The sequence below is a fragment of the Callospermophilus lateralis genome, chromosome 14, assembly GCF_048772815.1.
Source record: "Callospermophilus lateralis isolate mCalLat2 chromosome 14, mCalLat2.hap1, whole genome shotgun sequence".
In the NCBI taxonomy this organism is placed as follows: Eukaryota; Metazoa; Chordata; class Mammalia; order Rodentia; family Sciuridae; genus Callospermophilus; species Callospermophilus lateralis.
The window spans coordinates 60,894,807-60,914,602 of NC_135318.1; the positions used below are offsets into that span (position 1 = coordinate 60,894,807).

The window sequence follows — 19,796 nt, forward strand, 5'->3', positions numbered from 1 at the left end:
ACATCATGGGAACAAATTTTTACTCCTCACACTTCAGATAGGGCTCTAATATCCAGAGTATATAAAGAACTCAAAAAATTAGACAATAATATAACAAATAACCCAATCAATAAATGGGCCAAGGACCTGAACAGACACTTCTCAGAGGAGGACATACAATCAATCAACAAGTACATGAAAAAATGCTCACCATCTTTAGCAGTAAGAGAAATGCAAATCAAAACCACCCTAAGATACCATCTCACTCCAGTAAGATTGGCAGCCATTATGAAGTCAAAAAACAATAAGTGCTGGCGAGGATGTGGGGAAAAGTGTACTCTGGAACATTGCTGGTGAAACTGCAAACTGGTGCTGCCAATTTGGAAAGCAGTATTGAGATTCCTGGGAAAGCTGGGAATGGAGACACCATTTGACCTAGCCATTGCCCTTTTCGGTCTATTCCCTGAAGACCTTAAAAGAGCATACTACAGAGATACTGCCACATCGATGTTCATAGCAGCACAATTCACAATTGCTAGACTGTGGAACCAACACAGATGCCCTTCAATAGATGAATGGATAAAAAAAAATGTGGCATTTATACACCATGGAGTAGTACGCAGCACTAAAAAATGACAAAATCTTGGAATTTGCAGGGAAATGGATGGCATTAGAGCAGATTATGCTTAGTGAAGCTAGCCAAATCCTAAAACAAATACCAAATGTCTTCTTTGATATAATGAGAGCAACTAAGAACAGAGCAGGGAGAAAGAGCATGAAGAAAAGATTAACATTAATCAGGGATGAGAGGTGGGAGGGAAAGGGAGAGAGAAGGGAAATTGCATGTAAATGGAAGGAGACCCTCAGGGGTATACAAACTTACATACAAGAGGAAGTGAGGGGAAAGGAGGAAAATATAAGGGGGAGAAATGAATTACAGTAGAGGGGGTAGAGAGAGAAGAGGGGAGGGGAGGGGGGAGGGGGATAGTAGAGGATAGGAAAGGCAGCAGAATACAACAGACACCAGAATGGCAATATGTAAATCAATGGTTCTGCAACTGATGTGATTCTGTAATCTGTATATGGGGTAAAAATGGGAGCTCATGTCCCACTTGAATCAAAGTGTGAAATATGATATATCAAGAACTATGTAATGTTTTGAACAACCTACAATAAAAATTAATTTTAAAAAAAAGAGGAAGTGAGGGGAAAGAAAAAAATATATAAGGGGGAGAAATGAATTACAGTAGAGGGTGTAGAAAGAGAAGGGGGGAGGGGGGATAGTAGATGATAGGAAAGGCAGCAGAATACAACAGACACTAATATGGCAATATGTAAATCAATGGATGTGTAACTGATGTGATTCTGCAATCTTTAAACGGGGTAAAAAAGGGAGTTCATATCCCACTTGAATCAAAGTGTGAAATATGATATATCAAGAACTAGGTAATGTTTTGAACAACCAACAATAAGAAAATAAAAATAAAAAAATTTAAAAAATAAAAATGAAAGAGGCTGGGGATGTGATGTAATGGGAAAGTGTCCCTGGATTAAATTCCAAGGACCCGTCCCCCCAGCAAAAAAAAAAAAAACAAAAAAAAAAAAACAAATTAATTCCATCTTTTATTAACACAAAATGAGACCTCAATGAGTTGACACGTTTCTAACAAAAAGTTAAAATTTAAAAGTCCATGTTAACCTCTCTTTTCTTTATGTTATCCATACTTTTTTTATATTCTCTTAGTGTTCTAACTATTCTCCTGGCTTTCCACCCAAGCATGCGAGACAAAGAATGTGAGAAGCCCAAGATTCTATAGTGGCTGTTTGCATGGGGGAGGAAGTCACAGTAACTGCCACACAGGATCCTCTTACTTAAGAAGAGAGAAAGGATCCTCAGTGCCTCCCACATATGAAAGAGGCTGATGGCAGAAAGTCTACATGACCCAGGAGCTGTCCTCAGGAAATTATAAGTTAAAGGAGTACAACAAAAATCCAGAGAGGGAAACTTTAGAGTCAGCTAGGTCTTCCACCTCTCTAGAGTTGCTGCTATTCTTCAGAAAAGAACAAAGAATCAACTCACAGAAAAGAAGACCCCTGCTTCTGGAAGTCAAAAGAAAGTAATATCAATGTGTATAAGAATGCAGACTCAAGGCTTGTCCATGAAAAACTGTCTGCAATGAAGAGGGGTGGGGGAAGGAGAGCAGAAGAGAGTTACCAGTCTAACCTGGCCCAGCCCAGGCCAAAGAAAGTAGGGATCAAGAGAAACTAAAGAGGATCTTGCGCCACATCATTCCAGAAAGAATGCACTCAAGGAACTTCCCCCTAGGGCTGGGATTGTGGCTCAGTGGTAAAATGTTAGCCTAGCATATGTGAGGCACAGGGCTTGACCCATGAATAAAAGAAAAGTATTGGGTCCATCTACAGCTAAAAAAAACCCAAACAAACAAACAAACAAAAAAACCATTTTAACCCCTTTCTGAATCCTTGAATACTGCAGTAACTTCACTAATCCAATCTAATTCTGTGTTCCAGAACCACTATACTTGCTCAACCTAAATGTCTCTTTCTTCCATCTCCAGGGATATTAACTGCATATGTTAATAGAGCAATGTATCACTATTACCTCTTACACTGTGAAACATCATTTATAACATATTCATAATATTTTAATGAACATTTAACACGAACACGGAGATGATATCCCTAACACAAGAGACTGGGGGAGGGGAGTCATGGGGTGAGCCCATTATGTCCCTCTTGCAGGGCTGCACCTACCAGAACTGAGTCATTTAGCTTCTATTATAACTTTCCTGTCACTTTCTCCACCCAATCAACTCTCTTGTCATTTTCCCCACCCAATCCCACCTTCTCCTTGGGAGTCTGACCACCCTATTGGCTACTTCATACCTTTAAACGGACAGTTCTGTGACATCATTCTCCCACCAAACCTACTGCCACCTGCTAGAATCTTAGGCTTGCTATGCAGTTGTAAACAAATTTGGATCATCGCAAGTGACCAGTGACCAGTAACCAGTCATTAGAGTGGCCAGTAAACAGTGACCAGTGAACTCCATACTGGGAAACATGTATTCTCTACCCTCAGCCACCCACACATCCTCTGGGGTGGTCTCCTCATCCTTTGTATCTGCAATTGATGTGACCTCTTCTCTGACCATGTCAGGTAAGGAAAGAAACATTTAAAAGTTTTTCATTAGACTTTTACCTTCCTCAATTTACTAATGGAGTCAAAAGAGCTTAGAATAATAGGGGAAAGGATGGAACTAGAAATCTGGACACCTAATTTCATTTGGAATTTGACATGTACTGTGTATAGAACTAGACTATCTTACTCTCTCACAAAATCTGTTTCTTGATTTGCTACATGAGGATAACAGATTGCCATGTTCTGGCCCCTTACTTTTCTTGCATCTTGAGGGGCATGTTTGTAGAGAATGAAATCAGATTTCATGGTTGTGTTGTTTCAACTGAAAGAGACAAATCCTAGGCAGGGTGGAAACCAAGGGATTTCCTCTGTAACAGTTTCCCTTCACCAAGATTTCCACTTCAGTATTTCAAATTTAGTACTCTTCATCAAAGGGACATTCACATATTTGGGAGTTTTCTGTTTAAACTAGGTGAAAAGAGAAATAGGGAGAGAAGAGCAGGAGGACAGGGCTGTAAGGAGGCAGATGTTCTTGGGAAAGCAAGTTTGTGACTGTTTAAGCACAAGGCAACAGGAATTCAGTGGAGGAAAAAAATATAAAAATAAGGGAGAAGAAAATGTTAGAATAGTAGAGATGAAGAGAATGATGTTCTCAAGAAAAAAGAGGTTGGTTGGGATGGATGTGGAAGAAAAGCAAAGATTTGATTTAAACCAACAGACAGCATAGAGTGAATCTTCCCAGAGGCTGGTTTAGAGAATGTTTAGATTAACGGACCAGCAAGGAAACTAAGACTTGAATTGGGGTATCACTAGGGTAAGCAGGTTATCACAAAAGTCACACGTGGCTGTTACAGTTTTTCCTATGACCTCTTTGAAAACCGACAATGTTGACAGTTTAAACATGAACATATTAGAAGTATGTTTTAGAAATGACTCTTCCTCCAAACATGCCAAGGAAAGTGGTTCTAGACAGAGCTGGAGAAATGGCATTTTCCATGTCCTATTTTGTTCTGAATTTTAAACTACAGGGTTTTCTAAAAAATGTCTTTTCCAAACCTGCATCAGAAGGACACATTCCTTTGTGTGATATAAGCTGTCAAGGTGAAGCTGTTTTCCATCTTTACAACAGTTTTTTTTTTTTTCTAAAACAGACAATATACAAATAGTCATTGATGATTTCGAAATCTAAGAACCAAAAGAAAGAACTATATGAGAATAAAAATTCAAGCTCACATCTCTAATTCCAAGTTTATTTAAATAATTATCTGAAGACTTTTTGTTTTGTCTACATTTCAAATAATTGTTTGGGGCTGGGGTGTAGGGTAGCTCAAACATTTTTGTTTTAATTTTGTTTTAACATAAAGGGAGAAGGAAATGTCAGAATAAAAGACAAAAATTGTTTTAAATTTGTTATTTTATTATACTGTGATGGTTTTCTCAGACTTTAGGGACAAGATTTTGCGCTAAATGTGATAATAAACTAGGCTTCTATGATTTTGTTAAAGCATTTTCCACTTTTTTTTAAAACCAAAAGGATTATCAAAAATGTGTTTGTATTAATTGAAATATCTACCTAGTGGGATTAATGTCTTTTATTTGGTGTGGGTAATCCTTAGAGGAAGAGAAACAAGAACAGTAATGAAATTACTTTACATTTATTGTTTTTTTCTCCAGTATGTACAAAATTTCTTTCGGAAATTCCTTCTGTCCTCCTCCCTTTTTTCTTTCCCTCACTCCCTCCATTTCTCTCTCCTTCCCTCCCCGACTTGCTCCTTATTCCTTCCTTCCTTCCTCTCATTTATTCTTTCTTCCTTTCTTCTCTTCTTTCCAGTTCTGAGGATTGAACACAGGGTCAAGCATGATACACAAGCTATATCTCCAGGACATTTTATTTGTTTTCTCAGATAAGATCTTGCTGAATTGCCCAGAGTGGCTTTGAATCCTGCAATCCCACTGCCTCAGGTTCCCGAGTGTTGGGACCAGAGACCCACCATACCATGCCCAGATTCATAGTGGGTTTTGGCTTCGGTTTTCGCTTTTCCATATGGCTACCCATCTGTTCACTTTACTTAAATTTGTGTTCACTTTACTTAAATTTGTGCTCACTTTACTTCAAATTTGTGTTCACTTTACTTAAAATTACACACATTTTTAGTATAGTTTCTCTGTCTATATGTACTGCTTGAGAATGCATTCAAACTCACCTTCAATCATGAGCTTTGTTTTGATTAAAAGTATTCACTAAAATCAAAGAGAAACATTCACTTTCATAATATTGTATGCATGATAACAGAACTCATTTCTTAGCAAATTTGATATACACTCACTTTTGCTACATATCCATATGTTCATTACGATCTAGTCATTCCTTTTAGTTCTGAGCTGTTTTTCACTTTTGCTTCTGTCTTTCCAGAACATACTGTAACTCCCTCCAAATGAAACTTTTTGTAATATCTATTTATTAGTTGTAGTTCAACACAATACCTTTATTTTACTTATTTTTACATGGTGCTGAGGATTGAACCCAGGGCCTCGCATGTGCTAAGCAAGCACCCAAATGCTGAGCCATAACCTCAGCCCCCACATGAATCTTATGTAATATGACTTTTATTCATGGATGAATTATCACTGTTGGTATTGTGATAACCACACTAAAGATGAGTAACCTGAAGCTCAGAAAGTTTCCATTTCTTTCAAGAAGCATTTCTTGAGAAACTGAATTTCAGGTAGTCATTTTCATGTAGGATGAGCAGTTAGGCTGAAAGAGGGCAAAGAATGACGCTTAAATTATCATTTGGATGGTAAAACTGAACTCCAGGAAATATCATGTGACCTGGACAAACAAAAGGAGATACTAAACATCACTGTGGTGATATCAGTAGATTTTCTATGAACAGGGAAAAACAAATTTCTGTTTCTCCAGATTTCTGGTCTTTGGAACAAGAGTCCTGGCCAGGAAGTAAGTTTCCATAATCTGTTGCTGATTGTGAACAAGTCGATCTCACTTCACTGACCCTTGGTGTACTCATTTGCTAACTGGTAATGTTGGAGTTTTCTCTGAGTTCGAAAATGCTTCAGTTCTAGGGCAAATTCAGGAGTCAATACTAGTGCAGGCTCAAAGGAACCATAGGAGAGGAAAAGGATGCTTTTGGGGAACAACGTGTGAAGCAGACCACTTGAGAATTCTGTGCCCAATTTGACAGAAAAGGCAGGTTATCAGAAGAGTACTTGCAGCTATCCTAAATGGAGGGATTTGGGGTCTCTCAATGATTATTAGAATGAGGGCCCTCCTGATTACTACAACATTAAGACGACATTATTCCTCGAATATTGTAAGAATCTGCCTGTCTCATCAATATTTTCACCACCTCTTCTTCCTACAGAAAATTTCCAAAATTCTTCTTTACATGGAAATGCTGATTCTCTGCAGCTCTCTCTTCCTGTGGTGACCAATGCAGCGTCCGTGACAGGAGGGGTCTGCAACTTCTCCAGAGCCTCTGCTCCAGCTGAACCTTCAGCATGGTTACTGTCCTCAACCTGTGGCACCTCCTTTCAGCCACTCATGGGCAGTGCCTACCTTTATCAACATGCTAGCACAGCCATGGTGTCTAAGGTTACTGGCCAGAACCTGATTCCCATGGCACCTGCCCCCTATCCAAGTATTTCTGAGTGGTATATCCCAGGAAGTGCTGAAAAGAGCTCATCTTCACTTGGGGACTTTAATCTGACTGTCACTGACCAGAACACAGCAGATTCTTCCCTATCAATGACATCCCAGTATGACAAAACTTCCGAAGCCAATGTCGTGATCCCTGGATATCCACTACTATCTGGTAGGCTCGTCCAGGTGACACTATCTCAGATTCCAAATCAAGGACATTGCCTCTCACTACCCCACCAAGAAGGAAGCCAGGTCTACTACTATGATCAAAACTCTCTGGGGACTCTGCTCTCTCGAGAACATTGGCCCTGCCTGCAATCCTATGGCTCTGTGCCATATGCAGGAAGAGGTGCCACTGCCCCTCAAACAGAAATGGTGACAGTGCTGAAGGAAGTTCAGGCCACAAATGTCCTACCCTCAGTCCCTACACCTGTGACCTACTACTCTGTGTCCACTCAAAGTATAGAAGGAACAAATTTTCAAGGTGAGTACTAACACAAAAAGGGGAAGGAATAAGATTACCACTCGAAATGAGGGTCCAGTTTTCAGCTGGTAACTGTGGGTCCACACATCCCTAGAATTCAAGTGCTGAGATTTTAATCACAATCTTGTTCAGCAGTCCCCATTTTCAGACTCTGTCAGAGAAGCATGCAGGACAGCATAATGGCCATCCTTGCATTTAAGAGACCTCTAGGAGCACACGGAAGGAAGCGGCTGTTCACTATTTTTGCACTCAGTCCAGCTACACAACCACACTATAAATATATTTCCCTAATTTTACTTTGGTTTAGAAAAATCAATCAACACATATCAGGATGTGACAGTTTAATTGATCCTTAATTGACTGCAGGTTTAACCTCTATATGTAGAGATGCTGTCCAAAGCAGGAGTCCAAAACCCCTGACCTTTCACATTGATTTCATGAGCAACAGCTGCACCCTCTCCTAGTTCATGGTGTTAAGTGTTCTTACATTCTGGGGAGAGTGGAGAGAATTGAGAGGCCCAGATATGAGGACGAGAGACTTCATGAAACAGATTTTCTGTGTTTCCCACAGAGGAGACAAGTGCTCTACCAGAAACCCATGCTGCCATGGTGATGAACCAGCCCAAAAGTAAGACTTCAAGGGATCACCTGTAACTAATATGCAACTCTTAACAGATACCTGTCAGTGGTCCTTAAAAAGAGCTAATAGAAATGCTTTCTCCACCATAGGTGGTTTCCCTGAATAGTGTATTTCTGGGAAGTGGGAGCATCCTACTTACCATCTTCCTTGGTTCCTTTGTAGGGATGGAAACTTCCCTAGGGATGGAGGCTTCCTTGGGAGTGCAACCTCCAAGTCAGACATTTTGTCTGCCACAGCCTCCAGAATTCCCACACATCTGCAATAAGAGAAAAAGCCAAATAATTGAGAAAAACTCACAAACTGAACTTGGGGACATTACCACAATAACTCCAGTCCAGAGTTCTACAGATTTATTGGCATTGCCTCCAAATCAAAGCCAGGAACAGACAGAGATTAAGAATTTGTGTGAGATTAACACCATGCTCTCAGAGCCACTGGATGCCTACCAGATTGCCATGGAGAGCCAGGATCCTCCACTACTCCCTTTAGACATCCCTGAAATCCACCAGCTTCTGGCCTCCATTGGTCCTCTGGACCAAGAGGAGAAGCCACATTCTGAAAATACCCATCTAGAAAGGAGTAGCCTGAGTCTTGAGGACCAAGGCACACTTGGAAATGGGACTGAATTTAGCAGTGGTTTTGCAGACCTCACTGCACTGGTGGGGGATATTCACCTTCCTGAGCTTTTCAGTTCCTTAAAAGACTTTGAACAACCTGAAAGTCCCACAATAACAAAATCCAATGATACCAGAACCATCATGGAAAAGCAGGGGCAGGAAATCACAAGTGCCTTAAAGGGTCCTAGTGAGCCAATGAGGAAGAACAAACATAAAGCCTCGGAGTGTCCTGATGGAACTCCTCAGGCCAAAATGCAGCCAAGGGATCTGGAATGCACATTAAGAGGAGAAATTTCTCACAGGGATGCAGACAGTTGCAGGGCTCCTATGCACACTGCCGAGCACTCTATCAGCAAAGCTCAGAAAGCTGCATCCAGCAGGAACAGCAAGGCTAAGGGCCATGGGCAGGAAAAGACCAAGAGGACCAGAGAAAACAACTCCAGGAAAGCCCAGGAGAGGAAGCAGCCAGGCAATAAAGTCAAGGCCGAAGAGAAGCCAACTCTGCCCAAACCGAAGGGGAAGAGGAACCAACCTGACCTTTGCCAAGAGGCCTTTAAGAAGCCTCGGAGCTGTCTCGGCATGCACATGCTGGAGTCGGTGCAGGTTTTCCATGCATTGGGGAAGAAGAATGATAAGAAAACTGGGCTGTCTTCCTCCCGGGCCCCGGGAAACTCAGGCCATAACCAAGACCCCCGTCCATGCCCAGCTAGGAAACCATGGCTGGCAGTTAAGGGTCCTGAGAAATCACAAGTCAAAGCCCAGAATCCAGATATTAGTGCTGAAGGAAAGGGTCCCTCTCCATCCATTTATGAGCCTCCACCACCTGGGAAGGTTAAATTGGTACCTTTGCCTTTTCTGACCCTGGAGAAACCTCCACCTCGACCAGTAATCAATCGGAGGCCACAATCTCTGGCCTCACGCAGACCCACTGGGGCTTACCCTGCCCAGCCTGGCCCTGCTAGCTCAGCTCAACCCATGGCAGTCAACCAATCCCAACCAGCTACTGCCAACCCATCTTGGATGCGTCCTGCCAAGCCAGCTCACCCCGTTTTGACTCATGCCATTCAGTCAGGTGTGAGTGCTTCTACCCAGCCTAGTGTCCCTCGGTCTGCTGCTTCTGGGCCTGCACCCTACAAAACATCATCTTGCACTTCTCTCCATTGGCAACCAGTTCCCAATGTTGGGACCAAGCCCCAGTCACAACCGCCCAAGCCTCAAAACCAATATCTTCTCCAAGACTTTGCCTTACAACCAATTCCATGGAGGAAACCCAATGTTTCTGGGCAAGTAGTATCAACTCCCATCACCAAACAGCAGAGGCCAGAGAGGGAAGCCATGAAGAAGAAGGCTCAACAAGAGCGTGAGAATGCTGCCAAGTACACTGCTTTGGGGAGAGTGCAGTGTTTCATTGAGAGGGAAAGAGAGATGGAGATTTCTCGCTACTATGGCTACATAATTTAAGAGCTGCTGCGATCAGTGGTGCCACTTAGGGACCAAATAGTTTTCCACATGTATATAGATAGAGAGATACACATTTATTTATTCTCAGATGCTTTCACAGTTTAATAAAATTATATAAAGAAATGGGATATAATTCACTAATACATAATAAAGAGGCCTTCTGGTACCACTGACAATTGTTAGAAAATAAAGAGGCCTTTGGGTACTACATGGGTACCAAATGGTGTTCTCATATACACATAGATAGATAGATGAAAATTTATTCATTAGGCACAGTTGAAAAGGTAATATAGTTTAATAAAGAAATCCTATAGTATTGATGAGAGGGTAAGTAATAAAGAGGCTTTATGTTGCCATTTGAATACCAAATAGTTTTCCACATATATATACAGAGAGGTACATAGATACAAAGGTATTCACTTATAGATTTTTAAGACAATATAGTTGAATAAAGAAATGTAGTAGAATTGTTTGAGAGATAAGTAATCAAGATGCTTTCTGGTACTGCTTGGGCATCACATAGTTTTCCACATGTGTAGATACAAATTTTATAAATATGTAGATATAAAGATACAAATGTATTAATTCTAATATATTTTTAAAATTTAGTCAAATTGATTGAAGAAATTCAATAGAATTGGTTAATAGATAATAAAGAAGCCTTGTGTTACCACTTGGCTATCAAACATTTGTCCTCATAGATGTATGAATATGTACTCCTTCCAATATACTTTTAAAACTTAATAAAATTGAATAAAGAAATGTAATGGAATTGATGAATAGATAATAAACAGGAGTTTTGAGTTTGAATGGCTGTTAAGTGTGGTTTAGTTTGGTAGCGGTGGGGATCACAGCCTGCATGAGAAGAAAGGAACTCAAAGTTGGCCAGGACAATTGAAGTAAAGGCTAGGAATGGGGGAAAGAGGAAGGCATATGATCTAGCACTAGGAAGGCAAAAAGAAGAGAGATGTATGGGCTTACTGGAAGAATCAGGAATTGGCAAAATGGCTGACCAATAACACAATGTTGGAAACTAGGGTTAAAATGATAAAATGTCTATCAAGTTGAAAATGATAGGAGACGGGTTCAGGTTGACCAGAACAAATGCAGAAATCAAACAAAAAACTCTCATGGAGAATGGCCTATTTTTTGGCCTACCTGAAAGATATTTTACAAAAGAAGATTCAGGGCACAGCTCCACCACGTTTGGGTCACTTAAGATCCTAGCTGGGAAAGGTGAATACAAAACACAGGGAATCTACCAGGGGTGTCAGAGGGTTCACAGTTACCCTGAGGGAAGCTGATCACCTGGGACTTGGCCAAGTGAACTGCAGCAGCATGAGGCCCACCCAGAACATGGCCTGGAATAAATCACCATTGACTCAACACCCATGCACCAGGACAGCAGAGATGCACTACTTGAATTAACCTTCACACACAAGGCCAGTATCACTCTGACACTTTACTAATGGTCGAGAAGCAAGGCCTCAATCTGAGGCTTGTGTCCTCAAGTCCTCAGTGTTGGCAAGGGCCCCCTGCAGGCAGCCAACCTGGCTTTCAGACCACAGTATAGAGATGTTGGGGTAGGGGATGAAGGAGAGAGATCACACAGGAAAGGGCGATAAATACTGAACTGAGAAGCCTGTCAGGTCCTCTTCCATTGATTCTGGCAAGCGCTGTCTTCAGGGACCATTGCCATGAACCGAACTCACAAGAAAAAAAATCACTCCTTGGCTTCCATCTCCACCCAACACAAGCAGAGTGCGCATGCACAAGGATCAACCTGCCAACAGCTGCAGGACCCAGCAGCCCCAACAGCTTTTACCCATTCCCTCCAAATTGCCAGTCACCATCTTCACCACTCTTCCCACAGGAGACATTGCCTTTTCCCACATTTTGGAAACTTCCAGAGATATTTAACCCCAAAACGTATGTATCACAATTTGTTGAATTATCTGTCCTACAGATTTGAAATGTAACCTTTATGACATATTAAATTCCTATGTGTGTTTGCATCCTTCTTTGTAGAATTTGCCTGGCTTTCTTGCTTTTCCTGTTTACCAGGTCTCTGGGATATTTTTTATCATGCATTTCATTTTTTTTAAAAAATATCATTATTCTTTCTTTTTAGACATTATCTATTATGTTCATTCATGTGTTCCCTTTTAGATTGGTCTTCTTTTGATTTCTACCATCTCATCTAATTTCCATTTATGTTGTTCTTTTTTATTATGAATCATAAAACTCAACATTTCAACCATTTTTATGTGGATAACTACAGCATTAAGTAGATGCACAATGTTATTCAAGCATTACCCACTATCCAAATCCAAAACTTTTCACCATCCCAAACAGAAAGCTATATCCGTGATATAATTTTACATTCCCCTCTCAGGTTCTGTCCTATTTTGCATTGCTTGGCCTTCTGGTTTTTAGCTAGTTTTGAAAGAGTGGGCTACTATCTGATGTGCTTGGGGAGTTCTCTTCTGACTTGTTTTCATCGTCTTGAGACGATGCCATTCTCCTGTTTCTTAGAATACCTTTATTTGGGATTTGGTTTCCTTCTTTTCTTTCTATGCACTTTTTATGCAAAATGCATTTTCTTTGTGAAAGTATGGTTGAAGACAGAGTTTCTTATGTGACGGAACAGAAACTTCCACCTCTCCTTCCTCCACCTCTTCTTCTCCCCTCCAGTTCTGTCCCTCCCCATTCTCCCTCTGCTCTCCTTCTCCTCCTCCTCCTTCTTGAACTAGTAAAAATATATCTGCTTATTTTCTAAAATTTTCTGGCTGTTTCCACCTGGAGGTTTATCCTTTGTGTCTATTGTTCCTCCCAGCGATTTCTCCTCTGGGTGAGGCCATGTCCTGAAAAGGAGCATTGGCTGTTCATTTTTCAAGAGAGTAGAGGGGCTGGACACTGTCAGCCCTTCTGATTTGAATGTGCGACATTTGTACTTATAGCTGCCCCTCAGTATCCACAGAGAACTGCACCCGGGACACCTCACAGACACCAAATTCCACAGAGTTGAAGAGAGACTGCACACATTCAAATGATCTAAATCATCTCTAATTACTTATCATAACTACAATGTAAATGCTATGTAAATAGCTGTTGTACCATACTGATTATACATCCTATAGTACATATTGTAGGAGACCTACTGCACTCACTTTGGGGTTGGCCAGAACCCCTCTGAGTTTCAGCTGCTCTTCTCCTGCTGGCCCACAGTGCTTTGCAGAAATGCCTGCTGGAGCTTTGAAAGCCTCCTGTCTCCCATTTCCTGTGCTGCAAGTGCTGCTGCCAGGCAGGTCTGGTGCCTCCTGCTGGTGGTTGGCCCTATCCTCTTGTTCTGAGGTTCCTAGGGAACACTGTGTTCTCTACTTTTGTGGTAAATGCTACTCCAGGGTTTGGCTTTCTTTCGTCTATTTCCATGGCCTCTAGGCCAAATGTGTCTTTTTCTTCTCTTTGTTTTGGGAGACTCCAAACTGCACTACTGCCTGCTACTTTCTGAAATCTTGATGGATAACATAATTATTTTAAATTGAGAACGTTGCAGGTTTCTGTTCCCTGAAGCAGAGCTTCATTTCCCCCAAACTAGTTAAGACTCTGAGACAGACAGTGAGTCTCCTGTAACAACCATGGCACCTGGTGTCTTTGCTTGCTATGTTGGTGTTTGAGTGAGAAGCAATCTCAAGGTTCATGGGGGAAGGACATCTGGCCACAGGAAGGGGGAGTAGTCTGCGGGACAGGTGGAGAATGGGGACATGGCCTCTAGTCCAAATGTGTCTTTTTCTTTTCTTTGTATCTTCTTTCTGAACACATTTGAGAAGGAATCTCCTATTTGCTCTTCTTCCCCTGTCGGTTGGGGTGGGGTGTCGGGTCTATACACAGTTTCCTTGTCTTCCTTAGCATCATCTTTCCAGTTGTCCAAGCCAGAAACCTTTGACATCCTTTGACTACCTTTTCTCTTTCCCAACCACACAATTGGAATTTTCCTAAATTTTATCTGCCCTCTCTTCACATGACATCTAGAATACTACCCACTTCTAACTCCATTCCTCCATTTCTGCTGTAACATAATCCCTAACCATTTACTGCCTTTCTCTATCAATGATCGGGGACACACACATTTTTCATAAAAAGACAGATAGATGGTAAATACATAACTGTCTGTGAGCCAGATTGTCTCTGTCTCCATAGCTCCACTCTGCACTTGTAGCATGAATGTGGCCATGCAAAATAGAGAGAACACATGAACTTTAGCTTTGTTTGAATAAAACTTTATTCACAAAAACAGGCTGTACTGCTTCAAAGACTCTGGCTCTGCCTGATCCACTGCTATGCTCCCTTTCAATCACTCCACCCCAGAACCCCTGAGCCCACTGGCTGTTCCAAGCCTAAAAAATGCTCCTTACCTCCTTCAAGCCTCTTCTCAAATTGTACCTTTCAACGAGGCATTGTCTGACTACACTCTTTGAAACTGCAATCACCTCTCAGGGTTTCTCCCTTCCTTCCATCTGATTCCCTTCACCAGGCACCACATCTCCTGCAGTGTTGTGAACCTTTCAATACACTGTGTAATTTAATTCTTTGTTGTCTTTATGGTTTAGACTTCCCATCACTCCCTTGCCCGTCAATTCCTAAAATGTAAGACCCTTGAGGGCACCAAATTTTCTCATATGTTGTTCATTTCCATGTGTCCCATATCTTCAACAGTGTCTCAAAAATAAGAGTAGATCAGTACATGTTTGTTGAATGGAATATACCCAAAGGGCTTAAAATCAGCATACTATACTAATGCTGACACATTCATGTTTACAGCAGTTCAATTCATAATAGCTAAACGATGGGACCAACAGAGCCCTTTAACAGATGAATGGATAAAGAAAATGTGGTATCTATATGCAATGGAATATTACTCAGTGATAAAGAAGAATGAAATCGTGGCATTTGCCAGTCGATGGATGGAACTGGAGACTGTCATGCTAAGAGAAATAAGCCAGTCCCCCCAAAACCAAAGACCGAATGTTCTTTCTGGTATGCAGATGCTAACAAAGAATGTTGGGGGAGGGGGAGGGAAGAGTAGAAGTTCACTGGATTAGAGAAAGAGGAATGAAGGGATGGAAGAAGGTGGGAATAGGAAAGGCAGTAGAATGAATGGGACATAAGTTTTCTATGTTCATGTGTAAATATGTGACCAATGAAACTGCACCCGACAAACAACCACAAGAATGGGAAGTTAGGGATACATGGGTTGGGCAGCTGAGCACTGGGACCAAGGGCTAAAGCTGAGAGACTTAAAAAATGCAGACCACCAGGGCACTGCTTATTTCTCCAGCTCTGACCTGCTGTTCTACCAGGGGTCTAATCAGGCCTGTGTCTGTCTCCCTCCTGAGTAGACCACAGGACTCATCTAAAAGGCCTTCCTACACCAGCTCCTCTCCAGGTGGCCAGACAGAAGTTCCAGAATAGGACTGTCTCCTGGGACATTGACTCAGCACACAAGTTCATTGGTGGCAGGGCTGCCACTGTTGGTGTGACCAGATCAAACTTTATAGCATGTGGTAAGATCATTATTGAGAGCAATATAATTTGTACATACTGAAATATGCAGATTTGAATGCTGTTTGCCACTCCTGTTCCCAAGCTTCATAACAATTTGTTTTCATTCACTTAATTCTATTTTGCAGTCTCAGCGTCATCATACACTCTAAAACTAGTCTAAAATGTGGTCTGAAGAACCTATAGAGCCTTGGTATAACATAGCATCACGTTCTCCCTGACCTAAATCCTCAGTTTTTATACTGAGATTATTGTCTCAAGCATAACCCCATCCCAACATTTTGTACTGATCAGGATGACTGAGACTCATTTTGGTTCACCCTACCATACTATCTGTCACTGAGGTCCTTCTATACTCTCTTCTCTGTTTTATTAACGATTGGAAACCCTCAAACCTCCATATGGTACATAGGTCCTACCCAGAACAGTCACATTTTATTAGTGTCAACTAATTCTCAATTGCTCCAAAGGTCCCTTATTCCTGTCTCTATTTTCCTCTCCATGTATTAGGTATCTGGAAAAAATACCTAAAATCCTCCAATGATCTCCTGTGAGGCTTAGCATTAGAAGTCACACTCTTTACCTGGATTGCAGAGGGATTCAGTCACTGTGGCCTCACTGACCTCATCTCCCACTTTCTTTCTTCCTTGCTACTCTCCAGCCACACCCTCAGAACATCTGCAGTTCCACTCCAGACCTTTGCCCAGCTGATTACTCTCATGAGGTGCTTTTGTAGTGCTCTTCACTTGGCTGGTTCCATCTTATCATTCATGTCACCTCCTCAGAGAGAACTTCCCTGTCCATCCATTCTAAGGAGCTACCCAGTTACCCTGTATCAGTTGGTCTTGTTTCAGTTTTCTTGATATTCCTGACCCCTCTCTGATATGGTTTGGTTGGTTTATTGTCTTTCTTTGCCCACTAGAATATGATGTCCAGAAAGACAGGAGATTTCTGACTTGCTTCCCGCTCCCTTCTCAGTGCCGACATTGTTTTGTGACCCCAGTGGACATTCAATACATATTCCCGGTTGCTCACATATTACTGAGGTCAATGCTGTTTCCTTGTGCCCAAAATCAATTCCATGGATGGTCTAGCCAATTATGGTGATAACCACGATGTGCAAAACTAAACCAACCATTATGTTCCTGGGACCAAGAATTCTTCACAAGGTAGTCTGAGGTAGAAGCATAAAGCCTCAAGATTAGATGCCTTCATTAGCTATCATGGTTGGGAATTTATGCTAGCCAATGGATCTACAGTGAAAACGAACACATCCTGTTTTGATAGATTTCATAGATGTTGGCTTAGAGCCATCAGAAGGACAAATAAATTTAAAAGATGAGCAAAGGGGCTGAGGTTGTGGCTCAATGGTAGAGTGCTCACTAGCATGCATGAGGCACTGGGTTTGATCCTCAGAACCACACAAAAATAAAATAAAGATACTGTGTCCACTTAAGCTCAAACATAAATATTTTTTAAAAATTCAGCAAGATCCTTCGGAGGATTTAGGTGGGTTGCATGCATTGAAACACTACAGCAGCCTATGTGGAACATTGCTAGGGAACAGAGGTTAACAGAAAGCAGAAACGGAATGTGTATTAAAGACATTGTTCACACTGGTAAGATGTTTGCTGTGAACCCATTGGGAATATAAAAAGACAGAATTTGAAAACTAGATACTTGGGAAGACAAACATGGGATGAACTGTTCAAATATAGGTAAATACACAAATGCATTGCAATTTTAAAATTGTACGTTAGTATTGTAGGTAAATTATCTTCTTTTTCACATGGAATTGGGATTACCTGAAGATGTTGTCCCTTAAGAAGGGAGGTGATTTAGCCTTTGAAGAGGTGGGCATTAAGCCCACAAAATGTGGGCATTCAAGAAAAAGGTGGCCGTAAAACCATATATGTAAAACCATAACATGAAGAGTAATCTGTGGTTTGGAGCACCACCTATATTTTTTTTTAAGGACTGATATCTCCTGTCAGCAAGGAAATGTCAGGATTGGAAGACATTTTCTTCCTCATGTGTTTAAAGATTTTTAATATGTGTGTTTGTTAAAATTAGTGAGTAAATGTGTTCCTGATGGATTGGTTGTATTTTATAAATCCTCTTTTCCTTATTTTCTGGCTAGTTAGCTATGCACTATATAATTTATATTAAGTAATTCAAAATCTTTGTTTCAGTTAAATGTTGCATCTCAAGGTTGAGAATTTCTAAAAGAGTTAAATGCCATAAGAAATTTTAGGGTCCTTTGGTGTACTTCAGGTCAGGGATTTTATCATTTTCTATTTGGTTTACACATTTACTTTATGTATTTATTTATATTTTATTAGTTGCTCAAGACAATACAATGATCTTGATGTATAATACATTTGATTCAAATAGGGTATGAATTCTTATTTTTCCACATGTACAGATTGCAGGATCACATTGGTTATAAATCCATGTGATTACATACAGCAATCCTAGTGTCAGTTGTATTCTTCATGAAGTGAGTAGTAAGCAGACCCTGCAACTTTTTTGTATTTATAATTTTTAAAAGTTTTTTAAAGACCCTGTCTCAAAATAAGATTTTAAAAGAGGAGCTGGTGACAGCTCATAATCCCTAGTACCAGAAAAAATGGGTGGTGCCTAGTAGGATATCTTCTGGTCATTGAGGCTTGAGGGTTTCCAGTATTGAAGGGGAAAATAGAGCCCAATACCTCCTCTTCCCCACCCTTCTCTCTCTTCCATTCAGGTCATAATGTAAGCAGCCTGTTCCACCATGAACTCCCTTTCATCTTGTGCTGCCTTGCCAACTGACTATGGACTGAATCATCCAAAGCTGTGAAACAAAAGAAATCCTTTCTCTTTTATAGGGTGATTATCCCAGGTGTTTGTTACAGTAACAAAAAGCTAACAATACACCACATTCCTTCTGGTTTTAGGCCTACTGCTTTTCAATAATGTGGAATTGACAAACCTCCAAAACAGTATGGCCTTTGAAGAAGATGGGGGAAGAAGGAAGAACAGAAATAACATTGATCTTTCCCAATACATCCTTTCCTAGTGACAAGACAATCCCTGGGCAGGAAGCAAACATCACCCAATGATAGGACAATCCCTAAAAAGGGAAAACATTGATCCTCTCCCAAGATATCCTTTCCTGTGGCAGTGCAATAGACCCTCCATTATTGCCCTGTAAAAACACTGCTTAGTTTAAAAAAATTATAATTTTTGCATTGAGGACACTGGAAGGTGAGCTATCCCCAGGCAAGGACACCATTACCCTTGGTGCAGCTACCTCTTCCCATGTCCCATTCATTGAGTTTCTAGAATGAGGAGGCCTGGGCTCCACTGCCTCTACCTCCTCAGGTTGTCCATTTGAGGAGCCCCAGGTTACAGGGTGGGTGAACAGCCATGCGGTTTCATTTCTGATTGACACAGCGGCAAGCCGTTCACTTTTGACACAATGGATTGGACCCACTTTTTTGGCAGACACCCTCATTATAGGACTCTCAGGAACCACTACATATCCACTAAAGACACTCCCATTTTTTGCACAATTCAATGCTTCTCATTATCCATTCTTTATACTTATGCCACATTGCCCTTCTCCCTACTGGGACAGTATCTGCTCCACAAAGTAAAAGCCTCAATCATCATCCCCCCTTTAAACTCTACTACCATCTTCTTAATACATTCTGGCCTAGATCTAGTCCCTGAGTCCCCTAAGCGTCTGATTGTTCTTTGCCCATTGGAATCAACCCCACAATATAGGATACTTCTCAACCTATAGCTAAACACCACTCTCCTCTTCATATCCAACTAAAAAAATACCACTATGTTCCCTTCCCCAATATCCATTAACTCCCTGACTCTCAGAAGTTTAAAGCACATCAATCATCTCCCATTTATTATAGGTCCATCTCCTCATACCAACCACCTTTCCTCACAACTCCCCCATATTCAGAGTAAAGAAACCCAATGGCAAATTCTGGCAAATACAGAATGTCAGAAAAATCAATGAGGCAAGTGTTCCCACATATCCTGCAGTATCCAGTCCCTATACCCTTATCTCATATCCCAGCCTCCACCACACATTTCTCAGTGCTCCACCTGAAAGCTACCTTGTTCACTATTCCCCTCCATCCTGCCTCATGCTCACTTATGCCTTTAACTGGACTGACCCAGGCACTAATGTGTCTCAGCAGCTCACCTGGGCTGTTCTCTCACAGGGC

General features: G+C 41.2%; 1 protein-coding gene across 1 annotated transcript; it reads left to right on the forward strand.

Moving 5' to 3' along the window:
• The first annotated feature begins 3,063 nt into the window (after positions 1-3,063).
• On the forward strand, positions 3,064-10,005 carry LOC143380480 (uncharacterized protein C2orf78-like). The gene is made up of 3 exons (XM_076833545.1): positions 3,064-3,160; positions 6,526-7,287; positions 8,090-10,005. The coding sequence occupies exons 1-3, from the start codon at positions 3,064-3,066 to the stop codon at positions 10,003-10,005; spliced, it is 2,775 nt and encodes a 924-aa protein (XP_076689660.1).
• Positions 10,006-19,796: the final 9,791 nt, after the last annotated feature.

What these genes read in the sequence shown, in the direction of transcription:
- LOC143380480 (XM_076833545.1), top strand. Translation starts at nt 3,064, where the DNA reads ATGTATTCTCTACCCTCAGCCACCCACACATCCTCTGGGGTGGTCTCC. An exon ending in CTCTTCTCTGACCATGTCAG is followed by an intron (nt 3,161 to 6,525) that starts GTAAGGAAAGAA and finishes TTCTTCCTACAG; the next exon opens with AAAATTTCCAAAATTCTTCT. An exon ending in AGAAGGAACAAATTTTCAAG is followed by an intron (nt 7,288 to 8,089) that starts GTGAGTACTAAC and finishes GTTCCTTTGTAG; the next exon opens with GGATGGAAACTTCCCTAGGG.